The sequence below is a fragment of the Daphnia magna genome, linkage group LG8 (genome assembly GCF_020631705.1).
Source record: "Daphnia magna isolate NIES linkage group LG8, ASM2063170v1.1, whole genome shotgun sequence".
NCBI classification, from domain to species: Eukaryota; Metazoa; Arthropoda; class Branchiopoda; order Diplostraca; family Daphniidae; genus Daphnia; species Daphnia magna.
In genome coordinates this window covers 9,438,138-9,455,346 of record NC_059189.1, presented here as the reverse complement: position 1 = coordinate 9,455,346, position 17,209 = coordinate 9,438,138, and the positions used below count along the sequence as shown (strand labels likewise).

General features: G+C 39.2%; 4 protein-coding genes, 1 long non-coding RNA gene and 2 other non-coding genes across 8 annotated transcripts; 4 read left to right on the top strand and 3 right to left on the bottom strand.

Annotated features, from left to right (window-relative positions):
- The first annotated feature begins 861 nt into the window (after nt 1-861).
- LOC116929483 (TM2 domain-containing protein CG10795) lies at nt 862-1,956 on the top strand. Of its 2 annotated transcripts, none has more exons than XM_032936750.2 (4): nt 862-1,108; nt 1,346-1,412; nt 1,479-1,609; nt 1,676-1,956. In XM_032936750.2, exons 1-4 carry the CDS (start codon nt 901-903, stop codon nt 1,828-1,830), a joined length of 561 nt encoding a protein of 186 aa, XP_032792641.1. In that variant the 5' UTR covers nt 862-900; the 3' UTR covers nt 1,831-1,956. The 2 variants fall into 2 exon arrangements, with proteins under 2 accessions (XP_032792641.1, XP_032792640.1); XM_032936749.2 differs by having other exon boundaries at nt 1,331-1,412.
- A 1,102-nt stretch (nt 1,957-3,058) lies between these two features.
- On the top strand, nt 3,059-5,415 carry LOC116929471. The gene is made up of 3 exons (XR_006650413.1): nt 3,059-3,824; nt 4,907-5,017; nt 5,086-5,415. It is a non-coding gene; the product is annotated as an uncharacterized LOC116929471 (transcript).
- On the top strand, nt 3,831-4,265 carry LOC123475389. Its single transcript, XR_006650414.1, has 2 exons — nt 3,831-4,072; nt 4,144-4,265. It is a non-coding gene; the product is annotated as an uncharacterized LOC123475389 (long non-coding RNA).
- On the bottom strand, nt 5,404-11,258 carry LOC116929420 (AP-3 complex subunit delta-1). The gene is given in 21 exon segments (XM_032936643.2): nt 5,404-5,788; nt 5,855-5,980; nt 6,041-6,150; nt 6,153-6,207; nt 6,302-6,574; nt 6,646-7,129; nt 7,203-7,353; nt 7,422-7,900; nt 7,987-8,204; nt 8,268-8,430; nt 8,502-8,747; nt 8,806-8,954; nt 9,025-9,219; nt 9,294-9,393; nt 9,526-9,599; nt 9,943-10,082; nt 10,143-10,272; nt 10,336-10,476; nt 10,551-10,679; nt 10,763-10,858; nt 10,926-11,258. Coding segments are annotated over 21 exon segments (3,645 nt in total). The 5' UTR covers nt 11,022-11,258; the 3' UTR covers nt 5,404-5,698.
- A 53-nt stretch (nt 11,259-11,311) lies between these two features.
- LOC116929456 (probable tubulin polyglutamylase TTLL1) lies at nt 11,312-14,129 on the top strand. Its single transcript, XM_045178006.1, has 11 exons — nt 11,312-12,074; nt 12,302-12,367; nt 12,433-12,697; nt 12,759-12,777; nt 12,828-13,045; nt 13,145-13,195; nt 13,262-13,382; nt 13,462-13,498; nt 13,558-13,630; nt 13,697-13,806; nt 13,877-14,129. Exons 1-11 carry the CDS (start codon nt 11,965-11,967, stop codon nt 14,025-14,027), a joined length of 1,221 nt encoding a protein of 406 aa, XP_045033941.1. The 5' UTR covers nt 11,312-11,964; the 3' UTR covers nt 14,028-14,129.
- On the bottom strand, nt 11,713-11,785 carry Trnat-agu. Its single transcript has one exon. It is a non-coding gene; the product is annotated as a tRNA-Thr (tRNA).
- Nucleotides 14,119-16,531, bottom strand: LOC116929438 (adenosine deaminase 2). The gene is made up of 9 exons (XM_032936678.2): nt 16,114-16,531; nt 16,000-16,037; nt 15,680-15,896; nt 15,435-15,604; nt 15,159-15,341; nt 14,767-15,066; nt 14,603-14,692; nt 14,406-14,518; nt 14,119-14,336 (listed from the first exon to the last, which is right to left on the bottom strand). The coding sequence occupies exons 1-9, from the start codon at nt 16,430-16,432 to the stop codon at nt 14,219-14,221; spliced, it is 1,548 nt and encodes a 515-aa protein (XP_032792569.2). The 5' UTR covers nt 16,433-16,531; the 3' UTR covers nt 14,119-14,218.
- Nucleotides 16,532-17,209: the final 678 nt, after the last annotated feature.

The following is a 17,209-nucleotide window of genomic DNA, read 5'->3' as shown; positions in this document are numbered from 1 at the left end:
TGAATGCTTTGTGCGTTTTCTTATTTTAGATGCTTTGAAATTGACGTTGTCTTGTAGAGGAGATAATGCCATGGTTCCCGAAGAGGTAGTGTCAATTATCGGCTCAACGATAAAGGAATGCGGAGCGATTTCCCGATAGGGATTCTTGCGAAACTGAATCCTCACCAGTCATGTCGACCGACCATGGACTACTCTATTGTTAAGGATGGGACTGTTCGACATTTCCTATGCCACCCATGTAATTTTTTTTTATTTTCTATTAAATTCAGTTTTAAAAAATAATTATTGACTTACCAAATGTCCCTATATTGAAAATTAACCTTTAAAAAGATATAAAATATTTTCTATCAGAAAATAGGGAAATTGGGCGGGCCGCCGATGCCATCTGGGAGCCAAAAATCCCAACTCATTGCTTGTTTTCTTTCTACAATTTCAAGTTCAGTTGTCAATCAGCAAGAACTTGTGATTTTTGGTTGATAGATGGCACCGGCGGCCGGCCCAATTCCCCCTCCTACCAAAATTTAAATCGCAATATCTTCTTAAATGATACGTTTTATAAAGAAAAAATTAGATGATTACAATCGCCTTTTAAAGCTGCATTTAATGGTGTATTTTTTATTTTTCCATGAAAATAGCCCACAGTGACACCCTTTAACAAGGCGGGATAGGGAAACAGTCCCGTCCTTAACAATAGAGTAGTCCATGGTCTGGTTCCAAGTTGCTCGCCGAGACCAAGTTGCAAGTTGAATGGTCCCTCGATCCCGAAGTTGAAGTTCAGATGTCTACACACAGATGTCGTCCTAATGTCGTGCACCAACACCAACACAACCGTCGCCAACGCTGAAGTCACGTCCGGTAACTGTCCCAAAGATTGCGTCCCTAAAGTGCATCGTCTGAACCATGTCTAATGTATTCTTAAAATTTGTAACTGTTTCTTACGTGTTCTCAAGGATATTACAAGTTGTTACAAGTGAAATTCTCAATACTTCTACGAGTGCCTTCGAAACAAATTGCTCGTCTTTGCAGATGGGACAATATTTATGCAATCCCGAAATTGATCCCTTAACTCAACAGCTAAAAGGATGTAGCCGGAACAACATTGCAAACAGTAAATTATTTAAAAAAAGAAAAACATTTATATTAGCATATATGCAGAAAGCAAGAATGATTACAGTGTTTCCAAACATAAAATGATTAATTGCTGTTGAACAGATTTGTAGTGGTTATTCTGTATCAACACAGATAATCTTTTAAAAACTTAGTATTTATGCTTGAGTCTTAACTGTCTAATAGGAAATTTGACTTCCAATTTCTATTATTGTTATTATAGCTATTTGTATTGCAGCAGAGGGAATCCAGTGTATAGATAGTGGAAACAATACCTTCTTAAAAGAAATTCCCTGTTTATGGACGTATGTATTGTATAAATTAGCTCCACATGCAATATTTAAAAAAAATGTAAACCTGGTATTTTTTAGGAATGGATATTCATTTGAAACATCCTTATTACTTTCCGTCTTCCTTGGAATGTTTGGTGCTGATCGCTTTTACCTGGGTTATCCAGCAATAGGTCTTTTCAAGCTGTGCACCTTGGGTTGTATGTTTTTAGGTAAAGTTTGAAAAGTTGTTGGAACCTTTGAAAATATTGAATCAAAGTTGTGTGTGTGTGTAACAGGTCAAATTCTGGACATCATACTAATTGCCACCCAAAGCATTGGACCTGCAGATGGATCTCATTATGTTATAAACTATTTTGGACCCAAGTCAATACCTCTAAAACTTGATAATGACACTTATCGAATGCCTCAAATTGATTGGCCAGAACTTTAAAGTTCAAACAAAACGTCGTTTAAACAAACATGTAAATAAAATTTAACAGAAGCAGTTTCTTTTTGTGATATATGTGACTAGGATTGATCTTGAAATCTAATATACAATTACGTGTTTTTCTTTGAATAAGGTCCAGCAACGTGTCATCTTATTTCTGGTTGTATTCTTAACGGAATTTCTTGTTTTGAAACACATTATTTCAAAAAACGATTCACGGGGAGTCACCGGGGGGAATTTCCTTACTCTCTGATTGGTTATGTAAATGTTTTTCGGTTGTCATTCAACTTGGACAAGTTATTTCGCTTTCGTGCGCGAATTTCACGTTATTTTTGGTCGTGATGAAAGTTAAAGAAACAACGTTTTTATTCTTTACATCAAGTATTATTTTATAAAGACCCCATCTACTTTCTCTTTGCGCTTAAATGTAAATCACTTAGATTACCAACCTGTTTCGGCTACTTCCGTGACTGGCTAGGTCTTCTCTATTCGGGACATGCTATAGTACAATTTCAGCGGAATGCTGTTTGCGTCAAACTTAGTACGGGATATGGCACCAAAAATTCCACAGTAATTTTCTTGTCATTCGATCTGGAAAAATTTTCCCATTTGAAGCTGATTTGGTTTTCTTATTCGAGAGCTAACCGCCAGCTTTCGAATTGTTTATCATAGTGGTTTTTCGTATAGTGTTTTAGCAAATGATTGTAAATTTACATGGCTAATGAATCACGCTTGCGGTTAGCGTTCCAAGTAAGTTTTTATGCACTCAAAATATCAATCGTGTTGTTGTACAAGAGAATAAAACTCTTTCTCTTTTTTCGAAATTTTTGTTGCAATGTTTAATTTAAAAGCAATACAGCATTTGCAAGATTTCTTTTTAAAAAGGTATAGATGTAAACAAGTTATTGCTTTTCCTTTGTTTTCTGGAGAATTTCAAATAAAGTTTGTTTACATATTCCACTCCAAGGTTTCGTAACAAAATAAAGGGAAAACTAATCTTGGAGCTTGATCCTGTATTTGGTTACATATTAAAACTGAATTTTAGAAATGTCTCTTATTGAAAGGCCTTGTAAAAAATAGAAGGTGAAAATATAACATCACCCAAGTCAACTTTCTCCGTACTGCCAGTCACCCAACCCCCACCTGCGTTTCCCGACTCGATTCTATCGGACAATAGAGTAAAAGCTAAGAGGCGACTTTCATCTGACTAGATGTTTGTTTCGTGTGTCGTCCTGCAGGCTTGCTGGACTTGCAAGAAACAGCTTTCTCGTCAGAACCTCTTTAGAAGGGTAGTGCAGCACAAGTCGCTAGCATGTCCTCTTCCGAGTTCAACTGCCGCGTCACTTTTCTATTATTTTTAACTGTGTTGTCAAATTTTGTAACGTCTAATGTGTTTTTCCCCGCTGAAACGAACGAAGAGCTGGCTCATTATCGGTCATTAAAAGATATCCTCTTTCGGTCGCAAACAGAAGATACTGCCCGTTCGATAGAATCGCCTGTTGTTGCAAGTTTCCGACCATCCAATCCCAGCCCAACTCTGGCATCTTCGCCCCAGAACGGAGCCAGTGTTTCCAAAATTCGTTCCTTGGAAACTGATGCATTCTTTGTTCCTAATTTTTCTCAGCATTCACATGCGGATTTTATCCCATCCACTGCGTTTGCTCAAACTGAGGGAAGGAGGCCGAATAGATTACACTCAGTTGCTGATTACAGAACGGTTTTGACGCAGGCTGCTATCAACGAATCCACGGTTGATGTTAGGGTCGCTGAAGACCCCAGTCAGGATCGTTGGCCCTGGCCGTACTCAAAATCCGTCAAACAGACTGTCAGCATCCAAAGTCGACAACTAGCAAAGCCAACCACCTTAATCGTTAAAAAATCGGTAGCCAAGCCTTACCGTCTGCTTGACCAGAACATCTTCGTGCCCTAAACTGCTGCACGATTTGACAGTTACCTGTTCATTACCAAAGCAGCAACAAGAACAATTTCAAACAGTGGTAAGTCCTCACGGTTTACTATAAGTTGCATAAACAGTTTGTCGTACACGTTATGATCAGTTGTCAGAGAACAAGAATTTATAGGTTTCCTAAAATAGGCAAGTGTCATCTTTAAAAAAATTTTATAGTTTAAGGGTTGAAAAATCCTTTTGGTAAAAAAATCGAAAAAAATGTAGACAAAAAAGAAGATTGCGACCTTCTCTATGTCTTATGGCAACATATTTTTGTTGTTGTTGGTGAAACAAAAGGTATTTTCCATTTCTGGCTAAAGGCTATGTTTATAGATGGCAGACACCTAGAAGCTATTACCTTTTTGAAGACTTTTTAAGTCAGTAGACACAGCCCGGAGATTTTAACTTTCTCCAACACTTTCTCCAAGACACCGCTGTCGGCGGAGAATGTTTACTCTACGTGTTGTAGAATACAGCAAATATTACCATTCATGCCTCAAGTCAACACCACGAAAGAAGCCATTCAATTAATAAATTGATTCTTTGGATGATGCTTCAAAAGTGGTGAATGTGGCCTGCGTGTAATTGTAAACGTTTCAGTCCTTTTATTAATCAGTGGAACACGTTCCGTAGATGATTTCTTTTCTCTGGGGCAATAAGATATAATGATCTGTTTAACTTTTCCCTTCTATGCGAATTGCGAACGAAAGAAAAAGAGAAATGTTTCAGCAAGACGTGAATGTTCCACGCTGCATTACAGAGATACAGTTACGAACATCTGGTCATCTTTGACGATTTATGAGTCGTTTCATCCTGTTATTACCTTGACCAATTATTAGTAATAACCCTTTTTTCGAATATAGCCTAGTAAGGTTATTGGAGTTTTAGTACGTATGGGAAAGTTAGAATTGAGTGTCTAACAACACTATAGCCTACTGGTGAGGTCTATTTCTCTTTTTGTGTGCTTGCCTTTTTCTTCTTAATTTTACGTCCGACTAGAAAGCGACCTTCTGGTTCACAGAGCATGAAATACGATGATATTAAAAAACAATATCTTGCATCGCTTACTGCATATATACTTACTTGTCCAGCTGAAAGGTATTTGTTACATTGATTCGTTGCACAATGCAGGAGTTCCAGTGGTACAAAACACAACACAAGAGCGTGACCGAAACCCAAAATAATTTACTGGATTCCACCATCAAGATTCCAATAGCCTTTGGAACTCAAGTATTCCATAAGGTATATGAAATATGAGATTTTCCAATTGTTTTAGATTAACTTACAACTATTTTATCTAAACTTTGAAGGATGCTCGTTATATTGCGTCAGTTGCTTCGCACTCGGCGAACCTCACTATTCGCCAACTTAAACCCCAAGATTGTGGGTCTTACATCTGCGAAGCAGTGGACATCCCCAACGCGACAGTCATATCTACTACAGAATTTTTAGTTTTTCTCTGCTACTAGTTGTCGGTTATTAGTTATAGATGACTGAACGTTATAAGTCGTTCTAGCAGATTGTAAAAAAAAGTAAAACTGGATTTTACTATTCATGGTTATATACGGATGTGCGCTTCAATTGCTTTTTTGTATCCCAAATGTTAAAAGAAGATTATTACACAAAGATTATCAACCAAATTGTATATTTTCTCTTTCGCTTGTTGTTTGAAATTTTACGGAAGCTGAGGTGATGATGATTAATCATTACCGATCCAACGCGCTTAGCATCTTGCCCAAACCACATCCATTTAGAAAAATACGATAACATGTTAAGATTTGATTGACATTAGAATTCAACTTGGAATAGTTTAACAACTTCGAAGGCTCTTTTCTTTTCGGCTTTTCGATTCACAATTACTCCAGGTAGGTTGTACATCCACTTACTTGGCTTAATTCATTTTATTTGACCTGCCACACATTTTTAAGCAAACATTTGCCGCATCTCTTCTATAACAGAACTTGCCAAGGATGGATTGCTGCTTTTCCCATAGATGCTCAGTCGACCATCGGCCTAATTTACAAGAGATTAATTCATCACTTCGCTCCACATTCCCGTTAGGTGCGATGCACTACGTACCTGTGATTTCATGAGAATGCAAAGATGATGGTCAGATAAATGGTGGCTATACAACGAGGCAGATGTTCCCGAACTGTCCATTTCCACTAAACGCATATTAAGCTCTCTACTGGCACGATCGAGCGCCTAAAATAAATTATGGTTTAGTTTAGATGACTCTTTTTAGCTAAAATTGTTGCTCTCTACCTGGGTTAAAGCAATCCCTTCGCATAATATCTTGGCTTTGCCGGGCAACTCTTGAGAAGCCAATAATTCGGCAAACTGGTCGTTGCTCATGGGATCAGAAGTGAGAAAACGCTACAGGGAATTTGTAGCTTAAAGTCCAACTTTTCCGAGACAGATCCGTTCTCTCCCTGAAATTGCAAATCCGAAAATATTTTTTGATTAATAATCTGCAGTACAGAACCATAAAATGAATTTTTTTTTTTAAGAGAATGGCTTATTTACCTGAGTCATGTAAGTCAGAACACCTCGGAGCTGGTGCACCATGGTGCTGTCCATGACAGCAAAGGCAAACGGTATTTCCACTCGACTTTGGCTGGCCAGCTGATGAGGCAATTCGACACCATCTTGCTCGTGCTGACCACGACAAAGACGCGCGTTCGCCGAGTCCACCACATTGAAGTTCATCGAATGAATCGTTTTGCTGCTGCGATTATGCAGCATTACCGGTACCAGTACTTGATGCTGATCATGGGGTACAGCTACAACACGATATTTCTTGATTTAAAGAAAAACGAAGAAACATTTAGATGCTTACTAAATTGATTCATTTTAATATAATCAATTACCATGACAAGACGTTTGTCATCTACTAGGGGTTTCCACGCGGTCGTTACCGGAGTAATCATATTTTCCGACAAATGGTTGTTCTGCTCATCGCGGTCTTGAGTATCTTTCTTTTCTCTTTTTTCTTTTTTGCTCTTTTTCTCTTTCTTTTCCTTTTTATCTTTTTTATTTTTTGCTGGCTTCTTCGGGTCACTCGTGGCAGTTTCTTCGACAGTCATTTCAGCTTTAGTCGCTACTTTCTTTTCCTTACTCTCGTTGCCGTTACTAGCAGACAACCAGAAGTCAAGATCGTCATTGAGGTTAACGCCTTTACTCGGCGCCACCTTCTCCTCCTTTTCCTGTTTCGTTTTCTTTCTCCTGGCTTTCTCTTCCTTTGAACCTTCTATCCCGTTTTTAGACTTGGATTTTTTTATCTTGGTCGATGGTGTGGAGACTGCTTGCTCCAAACTCGCGCACACCACAGGTTTTTCTTTCGGATAAGACGGGCTGCGAAAACGGTAATGCGAAATCCGAAAAGTAGAACACGAAATCTGAAATGAATAATAAGGAAAAGGCTTACGTGTCTAAATCAATGTTTAAAGCGCGATGGGGGTCTGTCTGTGGTCGGCCATCGTCTTCCGAGTCGGACAAACGAGCCCCTTCGGGCAATTCCATGGTGGATATCACTTGTGGTGCAACGATTTGAATGGTCTCTTCCTCATCGCTTGAATCTGCATTTCGACCCAGTTGGCAATATAATAGACAGGATGTTCAGTGATTCGCGTTCAATTTAAATTACCCTTCTTTTTCTTCTTTTTCTTGTCTCGCTTAGATCGATGTTTCTTGCTGTCGGAAGAGGCTTCTTTATTTCTTTCAAGTTCCAAGTATTTGTCAGAGAGCTTTTTACTAGTGGAGACTTGGAGTGGAACTGACAAGTTGATGGACATGACCGGGATTTCTTCGCTAGCTGGAGACAGTAATTGTGAAGACGCTGAAGGCGACTGACGCGCTTGACTGGAAGCCTTGAGGTAATGCGGGTTATTGGCCTGCTCGACGCGAAGAGCTTCACGGCGCACTTGCTGACGGGCCGCCGATTGGCGGACATCTTCGGATTGCATATGCTCCGTTTCCTCATAAACGCTTTCGCCCTGATAACCGTCGCGAAAATCAGACACTGATGTGCTCGTCTTGTAAAAGATGTCAAGGGATCCCTTGTCAGCTTTGGGTTCATCATTTGATTCTGGCTCGGGCTCATTGATCCATGCATCCAAATCCAGCCTTAGGACGTGCGAATTTTTTTTTGAATTTTTTCATTTGTAAATATAAGAAATTTTTTAAGAAAAAAAAGAAAAGAAATGCCTTACCCATCGGGTAAAGGAACTTTCCGCTGTGCTTTAGGTGCCACGGGGTTCAATTCGCCTTGGAAAAGTTGCATTAGTTCATTAACGGCGTCTGCTTCACCAACATCTTGCAACTTGGATATCACTCTGAGGACGTGAACAGCAGTACTGGCTCGTTCCTGAACCTCCAGATCGGCACTTTGCATGAACGGAGTCAGTCGTTCTTGCAGTACACACAACGTCTTCATGCATAATTTATCACCGTCAATTTATTTTGAAAAATTTTAAGAAATTGGAAAGTTAACCTGTCGCGCTCTTTCTTTCTCTTCTGCCGTTGATGCTTTGCGTAGAATATGAGCATAGAGTTTCATTAGATTGTGGATGAAAACAGCCTGAATGTGACCAGGTAACACAGTCACTTTGCTTTTTAAAACACATTCCAAAACTGCTTCGGGCTCTTTAAGATGCCTAAAATCATCCAGGATATTTAATATTCGCCATGAGAAGAAAAAGAAAAGGAATCGCTGAATAATCCTTACGATGCAAATTCTCCACAAATCCATGCGGCAGCATAAAGCACCTCACACATGGAAGAGAAGGCTACCTGCCCTGTAATTCCGCGAACAGCAAAGCCACTCGACGTTTCCAATAAAAGAGCCATTTGTTCGACAGAGAATGGACGAATGGCTGGAACGCGTATGGTTACGTCCATTAATTGGGACGCGACTACATGACCCTGGCGAAGGCCTTCCATACGACTCAAGTCCACCAAGACGCTTATGTACCTAAATGAAGAGATTCATTTCAAGTTCTAATTATTTCAGTCAATGAATTGCGGGATACCATTCGAAACTGGTGATGAAATGATAGTTGTCTTGAGAGCAAATTTCGATGATTTTGGAAAGAAGTTCATCGCGGTATTGTGTGCCTTCTGCTCGATCCATATGTACCATTAGCTTTTTCACAATCTCCATCAGATTTTTCTTGGACACCTAAGAAAGAAAAACGGGCAATTAAAAAGTTTTGGTCGATATCCAACAGCAGCTAACAAGTATAACAAACCATTCCGTAAAGAAGATCTAGAGCACGTAGTCGTATTGATTCGTCTTTATCGTCAAGGCAAAGCAAAATCAAATCCTTGTGCGCCTGAACAGATTTAGGATGCGTTTTCAATATCTTAGACATGGCCAATAGACCAAGGTATTTCAAATTTTGGTCAGAATCTTCAATCAAAATACGCAATTTCTGAACACACAGCTGCAAAAAAAATAAATAAATAAATATTTTGTTCATTTGGATGGAAACTTAAATTTGGAAATCGTTTGACATACTTGAATAGATGCACTGTGACTAGGCATGCCGGTCGATATAGATATAAGAACTGCGATAACAGTATTAATACATTCGTAGAGCAGAGACATCGCAGAAGTGCTGGAAAAACGTTAGAAAACAGTTTAAATAAAAGTTTGTGACAGGGTGGTTTTCGAAAATAAATTATCTTAAAAACAACGAGTCTAGCGCAAGCCAAACACAACCGCAAACAAAAGCGAGTTGACATTTTACCTGTGAATCAAATTAGTTAAAGGTTCAATCAGCTTTTTGCCGAGGCGAGGTTCTAAGGGTGTTAAAGCTCCAAACTGCAAAGATAAAAAAACAATAGGGACGTAAAAAAAAAGCGGACATGGAAAATCAAAATATCTACTTGAAGGAATCAGCAGGTGCAAAGGAAATGCTAAATAACTTCACTGTTTCGCCATAATTATCCTTATCAATTGATACCTTTTGATTATGGATATAAGTGGCTGGCTTATGCACTTGCTTAGACGAGAATCGCATTGTGTCATTGCATTCAACTAATAAGGACGCACCGAATTATCGAACAGTTATTTAAAAATCTTAACTTGCTCATCCGCGGTTGAAGATTCAAATTTTTTAAATGTACGCTAAGAAAACTTCCACGTTATCAGTAATAAAACTTACCAATTTTATTATCTTGATGAGCATCCAATTATTAGTAGAAGATGTCATGAGCTTGAAGAAAATAGGTGCTAAACTAAGATAGTTCTTGGGGTTCTTTCTGGCCAACTCGCAAATGACGTTGACGGCAGCCGATTGTACACCTACACAAAAGCAATCGATAACGGTTGCTATTCCAGTCATGTACTGTCTAGATACGATACCGGGATCCGGATCTTCCAGTTTCTCTTTAAGTCTGGGGAATGCAGGTCGCAAGGCATCGGGAAACGATAGGAAAACTTTATACATAAGCAAAACCGCTTTTTTCCTTATGTAAGGCTTAGTTGAAGATAACTGAAGAGATGAAAAAAAAAAATCAATAAAACATCATATAAATCAAACACCAAGAAAATGTACCAAAGTCATCAGATCATTTGCAAGATCTCTTGCTAAATCTTGATTAATGAAACATGCCAATCCAGATAATGTTACACCTGCATCATATTGACTTTGGCTACTTAGGTCCTTTCTGATCATATTTGTTGTTAACATGAGGACCTGTTAGAGAAACAAACAAAAAATGGATGGAGATCTAATTTAAAAGACATAATATAAGATAGTGAATTTAGAACCTCAGTGTCTTGATGGAAGCTCTGCGATGCAGCTAAATATCCAATCCTTTTGAAAGTAAATTTGTTTGAGCTCATAACCTCAATTATATTAAAGCCAGCCCAGCTGATGTCATAGCCAATCATTTGAAGCTAATAGATACAAGAAAAATAAAATACATAAAAAAATTCAAATGTCAACAATTAATGATGAGATGGTAATAAAAAGGCCATACATAAGAGAGCTTTGCTACTGCATTAGCCTTGACAGCAATGTTTTCTTGTTTGAGCTCTGCCTTAATTTCTTCAATGCATTGAGCGATGTATTTGACCTGAAAAAGATTAACTACTGTATAAACTTGTGAAGCAGAATTTGAATGGAACTATTATTGTTCATACTTCATTTTCCTTGTTGTTTCTGATGCCTCTTACTAAATCAGCCAAATTTTTGTCTAATATCCTCTCCAAGTTTCCTTTTAACTTAGTAAGAGCCATGTTATAAGATGAGGGTTCCACCGAAAGGCGCAAAATTTTGGAATGAAACACCTCCGAATTTTAGTGCGAAATTTCCACAATTTACGCTACAATCACGAAAACACTCTTCAGTTTCTATTAATATTGAAAATTCCGAACAAGTAACATATGTACTGTGAGCGGAGGCGGCGGCGAAAAGCCCCAAAAGTTCCTTCTTCTGAAGGGAAAATTGACAGTAGACATACAGACCACGTAAATCTGGTTTTCTAACCATCTAGCGATCAAAAGTGGAACCTTTCTCTTCAACTCTTGGGTTCGCCGCCCCCTGAACAAATAAAAAAACAACAAAACTAAAGATCAAAAAGTGGGTTGGTCCAGTGGTTTGTGATGTCCTTGCATTTTCTTTTTACTTCTTGGTATCACAATGACGTGTCTCGCTGCTTGACATTTTCCCATCTGGACTGCATTATTTCTTAGAAAAAAATGAACAAGCTTAGGAAAGGAAAAACGAACGTTTAATCGGTTTAATCGTTAAGGAACCATACCCAGTAGAAAATGTGCTTACATTCTCTTTTTAGTATTTGCCTTGTGGTTCCGCCGAAAAGAAACTCCAATGTGAATTAGAATATTTTAACAGACTCCTTCAAATAATCCGATGATATTAGCAATTCAAAGTTGTAGAATTTTGCCGAGTAGAACATAACAAAAAAACAGGTCCCAACGAGACTCGAACTCGTGATCTCCTGCTTACTAGGCAGGCGCTTTGCCATCTAAGCCATGAGACCTTGTCATTATCAAAATTGTAATCTTCTACAAAGCGTTTACACTGTCATGTTGTTTAATCAATAACAGAGATGAGGAACCTCACATATCGCTTACTGTGGCTTGACCATAACGTGACGTAGTCTGGATTACCAGAAATACGGTAGTTATCGTTCCTGTCTTAAATCTACTACTTAATATCATGTCGAGAATTACTTATTTTACGGATATGGAAAAGTCTGTGGTGACTGCCAATTTTGTTAAACGCGGTTGGACCTCTGCCACTTCCGATGAAGACTGGAATTTCTACTGGTAAGGGTCTTTGCTTATTCGTCTAGTTAAATGTGAATCGTCTCGTGTTACGAACGTAAGACAAAGCTGCAGAGTTTCTACGCCGTACATACTTTGTATCGGTGAAGGAAAATATTGCTGGCAACGAGATCAACACCAGATCTGCCTCATGCACGAAACACGAAACCCATGTTAAAAAGTTCTCCATGATTTATTTTTTATTTTTTTTTGCTTATTATTGCACAAAGGGCGAATACTCAAACCTGTCGCAGTTTGTTCTCCGCCGAAAGCTCGTATCGTCTTGGTGACTACCAGTTAATCGATTTTTCAAATTCAACATGAATATCCTTTCACAAATTTGCCCTTTTCCGTTCTGCAGGCTGATCAATCATTTTCCGAATCATTACGAGCTTACCAGGAAAGACTTGATGGTCAAAAACATCAAACGCTATAAACGTGAACAGGACAAAGAACGAGAAACTCGGGAACGGTCACAATTCAACCTTGAATTTGTGCCCGTCACGTTTGTTTTACCAGCAGATTACAATCTCTTTGCCGAGGAATATCGACGTTGCCCGACATGTACATGGATCATGAAACCTTGTGGCCGTTCCCAAGGATCAGGGATCTTCCTCGTAACCAAGGTATTAACAAGATTAACAAAATTCTTTTCTCATTCTTATTCTTGTTTAATTAACCTTTCAGCTTTCGAGGATAAAAAATGGTCCAATGAAGGGAACTCGGCATCGACTTACGGCCGTCATGCTGTACAAGCTTCATCAGTGGGCAGTGGTAATCCGCAGCAGCCAGCGCCACCGAGGGAATCCTACGTCATTTCGAAGTACATTGAATCGCCTCTTCTGATTGGGGGAAAGAAATTCGATCTTCGCTTATACGTTTTGGTTACTTCTTTCCGCCCTATTCGGGCCTACTTATTTCGTCGTGGTTTCTGCCGCTTTTGTAGCGCTAAATATGACCGCAGTACTCATCAGGTGCGTGTGAACTTCTTTCTTCATTGAGTGACCGGAATGGTTGGAAGTCAAATTTTTTTTAAATGAAGAAAGTAGCTAATGGATTCACTTTTAATTTAGATGGATAATATGCTCGTCCATTTAACCAACGTTGCTATTCAAAAACAAGGGGTAACATGACCGATAATTTTGTGGGCCATTAAGTTTTTCTTATTAAATTTTTACGATCCGGTTTAGGATGATTACAATCCACATCATGGAGGAAAGTGGAGCGTGGAAGACTTACTTTTTTACGTCGCAAGTCACCGTGGCAGTGACGCAGCTGAATTGCTGTGGCAAGAAATCTGTTGGGTTATTGGTAAGCATACCATAGAACGAAACAACAAATTAGTCCCAGCTAAAAACATTTTTTTGGACAAAATATTTCTAAAATAAAGGGCATTCGCTTAAAGCTGTGGCACCAATGATGTTAAGGTAATAAATGTCATGCTTGCTCCTGACTGGTTTGACTACACACCTTTAAATTTATCTAGTGATCCTCATTGTTTCGAATGCTACGGGTACGACATTATCATAGATGCTAATCTGAAACCCTGGCTGATTGAGGTATATACAATATTTATCTAAGTCTAGTTTTGAAACTTTGTCTGACTTTATGATTGATTGTGCAAGGTGAATGCATCCCCTTCGCTGTCTACAACTACCAATACGGATCACTTTCTCAAACTAAGCTTAATCGACGCAATCCTTAACGTTGTATTACCACCAGATGGAGTACCAAAGTGCTGTCTGACTCATATTTTCAGTAAACACTTTTTATATTATCGATTTTCAAAATTCATATACTTTCAGCGCCAAATGGAACAAACGTCCGTCTGCTGACGCCCTGCGAGGATGGATCGTCTTAATTGATGAAGAAGCTAAAGTCGGCTCTGCTTACGCTCGTCAGAATAAAGGTAGCAAAGCCAAGTCATCGCGATCAGACATTGGTAGAAGTAAATAGGATACCGTACCATTCTCACCTCTCGTTGTAAAGTAGGCCTATGACGACAGCTATTGTAATTGATCGAAACATGAATAGAAATCATTTGCCTTTTGCACTGAATTGTATTGGGATTTTTTTAGCAAATCTACTGCGGTCTCAGTATAACGTTTGATAAGTCATTCTTAGTTTCTTTAGTCTTATTAAGTCCTTTAAATCAAGTTGTGTTTTGTCTTGTAGTCTTCGTACTTGTTGAGAATGAAGTCATTCCAACGCCTTTGCCACTCTGCCATGGCAGAATTTTTCTCATCGGTAGTCATGGCACTAAACCTGTTCACGTAAATTTTACAATTAAAACCGACTAAAACCCCATTATCTTCAGACAACATTATGCCCTACATAATTGAGTTGATGGCTAGTTGTTTCAAGGTTCGAATATCGGCTTTCTTTCCAGCAAGGCCCATGAAAGCCATGTAAAAATCCGAGCTAAGAGCAACAGCTTCCCAAGACGCCTATCAGAATTTGTTTAGAAAAAAGAAAATGAATTATTTAAAAAGAAATGACGAGGAGAACGATATGACAAGTGTAAATTGTACTGGGTCATCTGAACTGATGACTAAAGGAAAACCGTTGCTGAAAAGCATTGCGGCTGGATGGTTGCGCAAATCGTCTACCAATGCAAGCACCTTGAAAATACGTAAAATACCAATTTATAAATCATCACTTGGAAGTGAACCACACATTTTTTAAAATTAAATACTTGATTCGAGATAGGACAAATTTCAACTGGAACTCCGTTAGATCTAGCAAGCTCCATGACGCTAGGATGTTTAGCGATAGCGAAGCCATGCCCGATGCGAGTTGTGTTTAGTAGAATGGCGTCAATGAGGTTTTCATCTACATCAGTACCGTGCCAGTTGGTTTCTCCAGCGTGAAAAAAGTAATGAAGATTGGGATCAACTGCCCCCGCAAGAAGCTGACTTAAAAATTCTTTGAGTGGAGGTCCCAAGTCTTCTTGACCAACAAGGTCAAATCCAGCCACTACATCAGGAAACTGGGCCTATAATAAAGGGAGGAATTAATCAGCTCTTTGATTGAACACTGATTAGATGCTATTGCGTTAAAATTGCAGGTTTTGTTTATAATTAAGACCTTAAGTTGAGAGGCCAATTCAACGTATCGTGACATAGTGGCGTTGTCGGCCCGACGTAAAGGAGCGAAAATGATTTTAGCGCCGGTGAAATCAGGATGATCGTTTCGGAAGCGATCAAACGTATCCTTGTAGAGCTGAGTTACCTGGGCTTCATCCAATAACGTGCCGTCCAGGTTGTAAACCTATGTGAGATCAATTAAGCTTTTGTTATTCAGTACCGTCTGTAATCAACAAATAGACTACTAATCCATAAAGTCGCCAAATCTTTGTCGTACTTGGGGTAAAGTAGTACGGATTTCTATATATTGGACGTTATCATCATAAAACGACTGAAGGCCCTCATAAAAATAATCAGTAAAGACTGGTGCATATGTGATTATCCCGCTGCCAGCGATTAAAGTGTTTTCAAATGCCGTCCAGACGGAGTTGGTATTCGGGTAAGCCTCTACAGAACGACAATGAGACGGATCATTTCAAAGCTGTTTTTGTTGTTCTTTAATCCTAAAAAACGACCAATAACCTTGAGGGTTTGGAGTGTAGAGCGATAACTTTGAGCGGAGCCAGGCATCAAACTGAAGGGCTCCTTCTTGTGCTCGTCTGTCAGCCACCAAAGTCCAGTCACAGTCAGGCAGATTAGCCGGAGCCGGTGAAGCATATTGAAAGAAAACTGGATCTTTGGGTGGAGAGCAAACATAAAGATTTGGGCGGTAGCTAGCATCGTAGATGATGAATTCCAACTACGTATAAAAGGACAATAGATGAAGCGCCTTAACCGAGGAATATTAATTATTCATATTTAGACACCAGATGTCGAGAGAAAGAAATTGGTGCCTACTGTACCGGAGTGACTGCCACGTCGTGGATATGCAAAACACCACCTATAACATAATGTTAATTTATTGCTATTATGTACTGCATAGGCTACTGTGAGGTTTACATGTAGAGTGTATTTACCTTTTGGCATTTGACGGATGAACTGAAAGACTTCTGATTCGAGCATTGCCGGCTTTGATAGGAAGAAATGCGTAGCCGGAGTAAAGTTAAGCGAAGAAAATGACTGATCATATTCAAATGTTTTGGCGGTCATTAACATGGTGTTGACCAGCTCCTCATTGCTGCTCAGCGTTATACCACCACCTAAAATCCGGGCGGATTCGTCAGCCAGGAATCGTTCCCTTTGCGCCAGAAATTCATTAACATCAACTGACAAACTACTGGGAGCGAAGAGCGAAACGACAAGTAAAACAGAAGAAAAAATCACGAAACGTGCCATTTTGAATTTAGCTATGCAGCGTGAAAGTGACGGAGAACGTTATCCTCAACCAGCCTCACTGACGCGTGAGAGAGGGACTGATTGTCTAGCTTGATTTTCGAATTCCACACTGCCTTTTATACGCAGCTGATTTTAGAACGTCGTTTTTCTCTAGCTGCTACCAGATACGACGCAACGCTTATCATATGCTTTTATAATTCCCGTTTGTCCGCAGCCAGGACAAAGCATTCGGTATAGCTTCATGGCGCAGGACAAAGCTGATACGAACGGAAGCAGTCCTATTGCATTTGTTTGTGGTCGAATAACAATCGTTACAGCATTGGGTGTCGGACACGATAAGCATTCGGCATTAGACAGGACGCAAGGCGGAAAGAAACGAGGCGTATGTGTCTAGGTGTTGAGATGCAAGTTCGATTACAAAGTCCAACAAATTTCATAATTGATGTGTTCACCACCTTTCAACAACCAAAATAAAATTGACTCTTCATATCAATTATATAGCGAATAAATGAATTCATTTTGAGAAAAAGATAAACAGAACCTATGGCGGAAACTGAAATTTTTCTCCCTGTGCATTTTGACGTGATTACAATAACCCAACACAGCACGGCGGATGTTACACGTTTAAACGGTAAATAATTTGGCGTTCATCGTATGTCACGTCCGTTTCTCTTTCATCCCTACTTTTATTCCCAGGGCTTACGCAAGCACGGTGATAGACATTTTCTTTTCGTTCGTTTGTCTACTTGTTTTTGCTTTCGAAATGTTACAGAGATA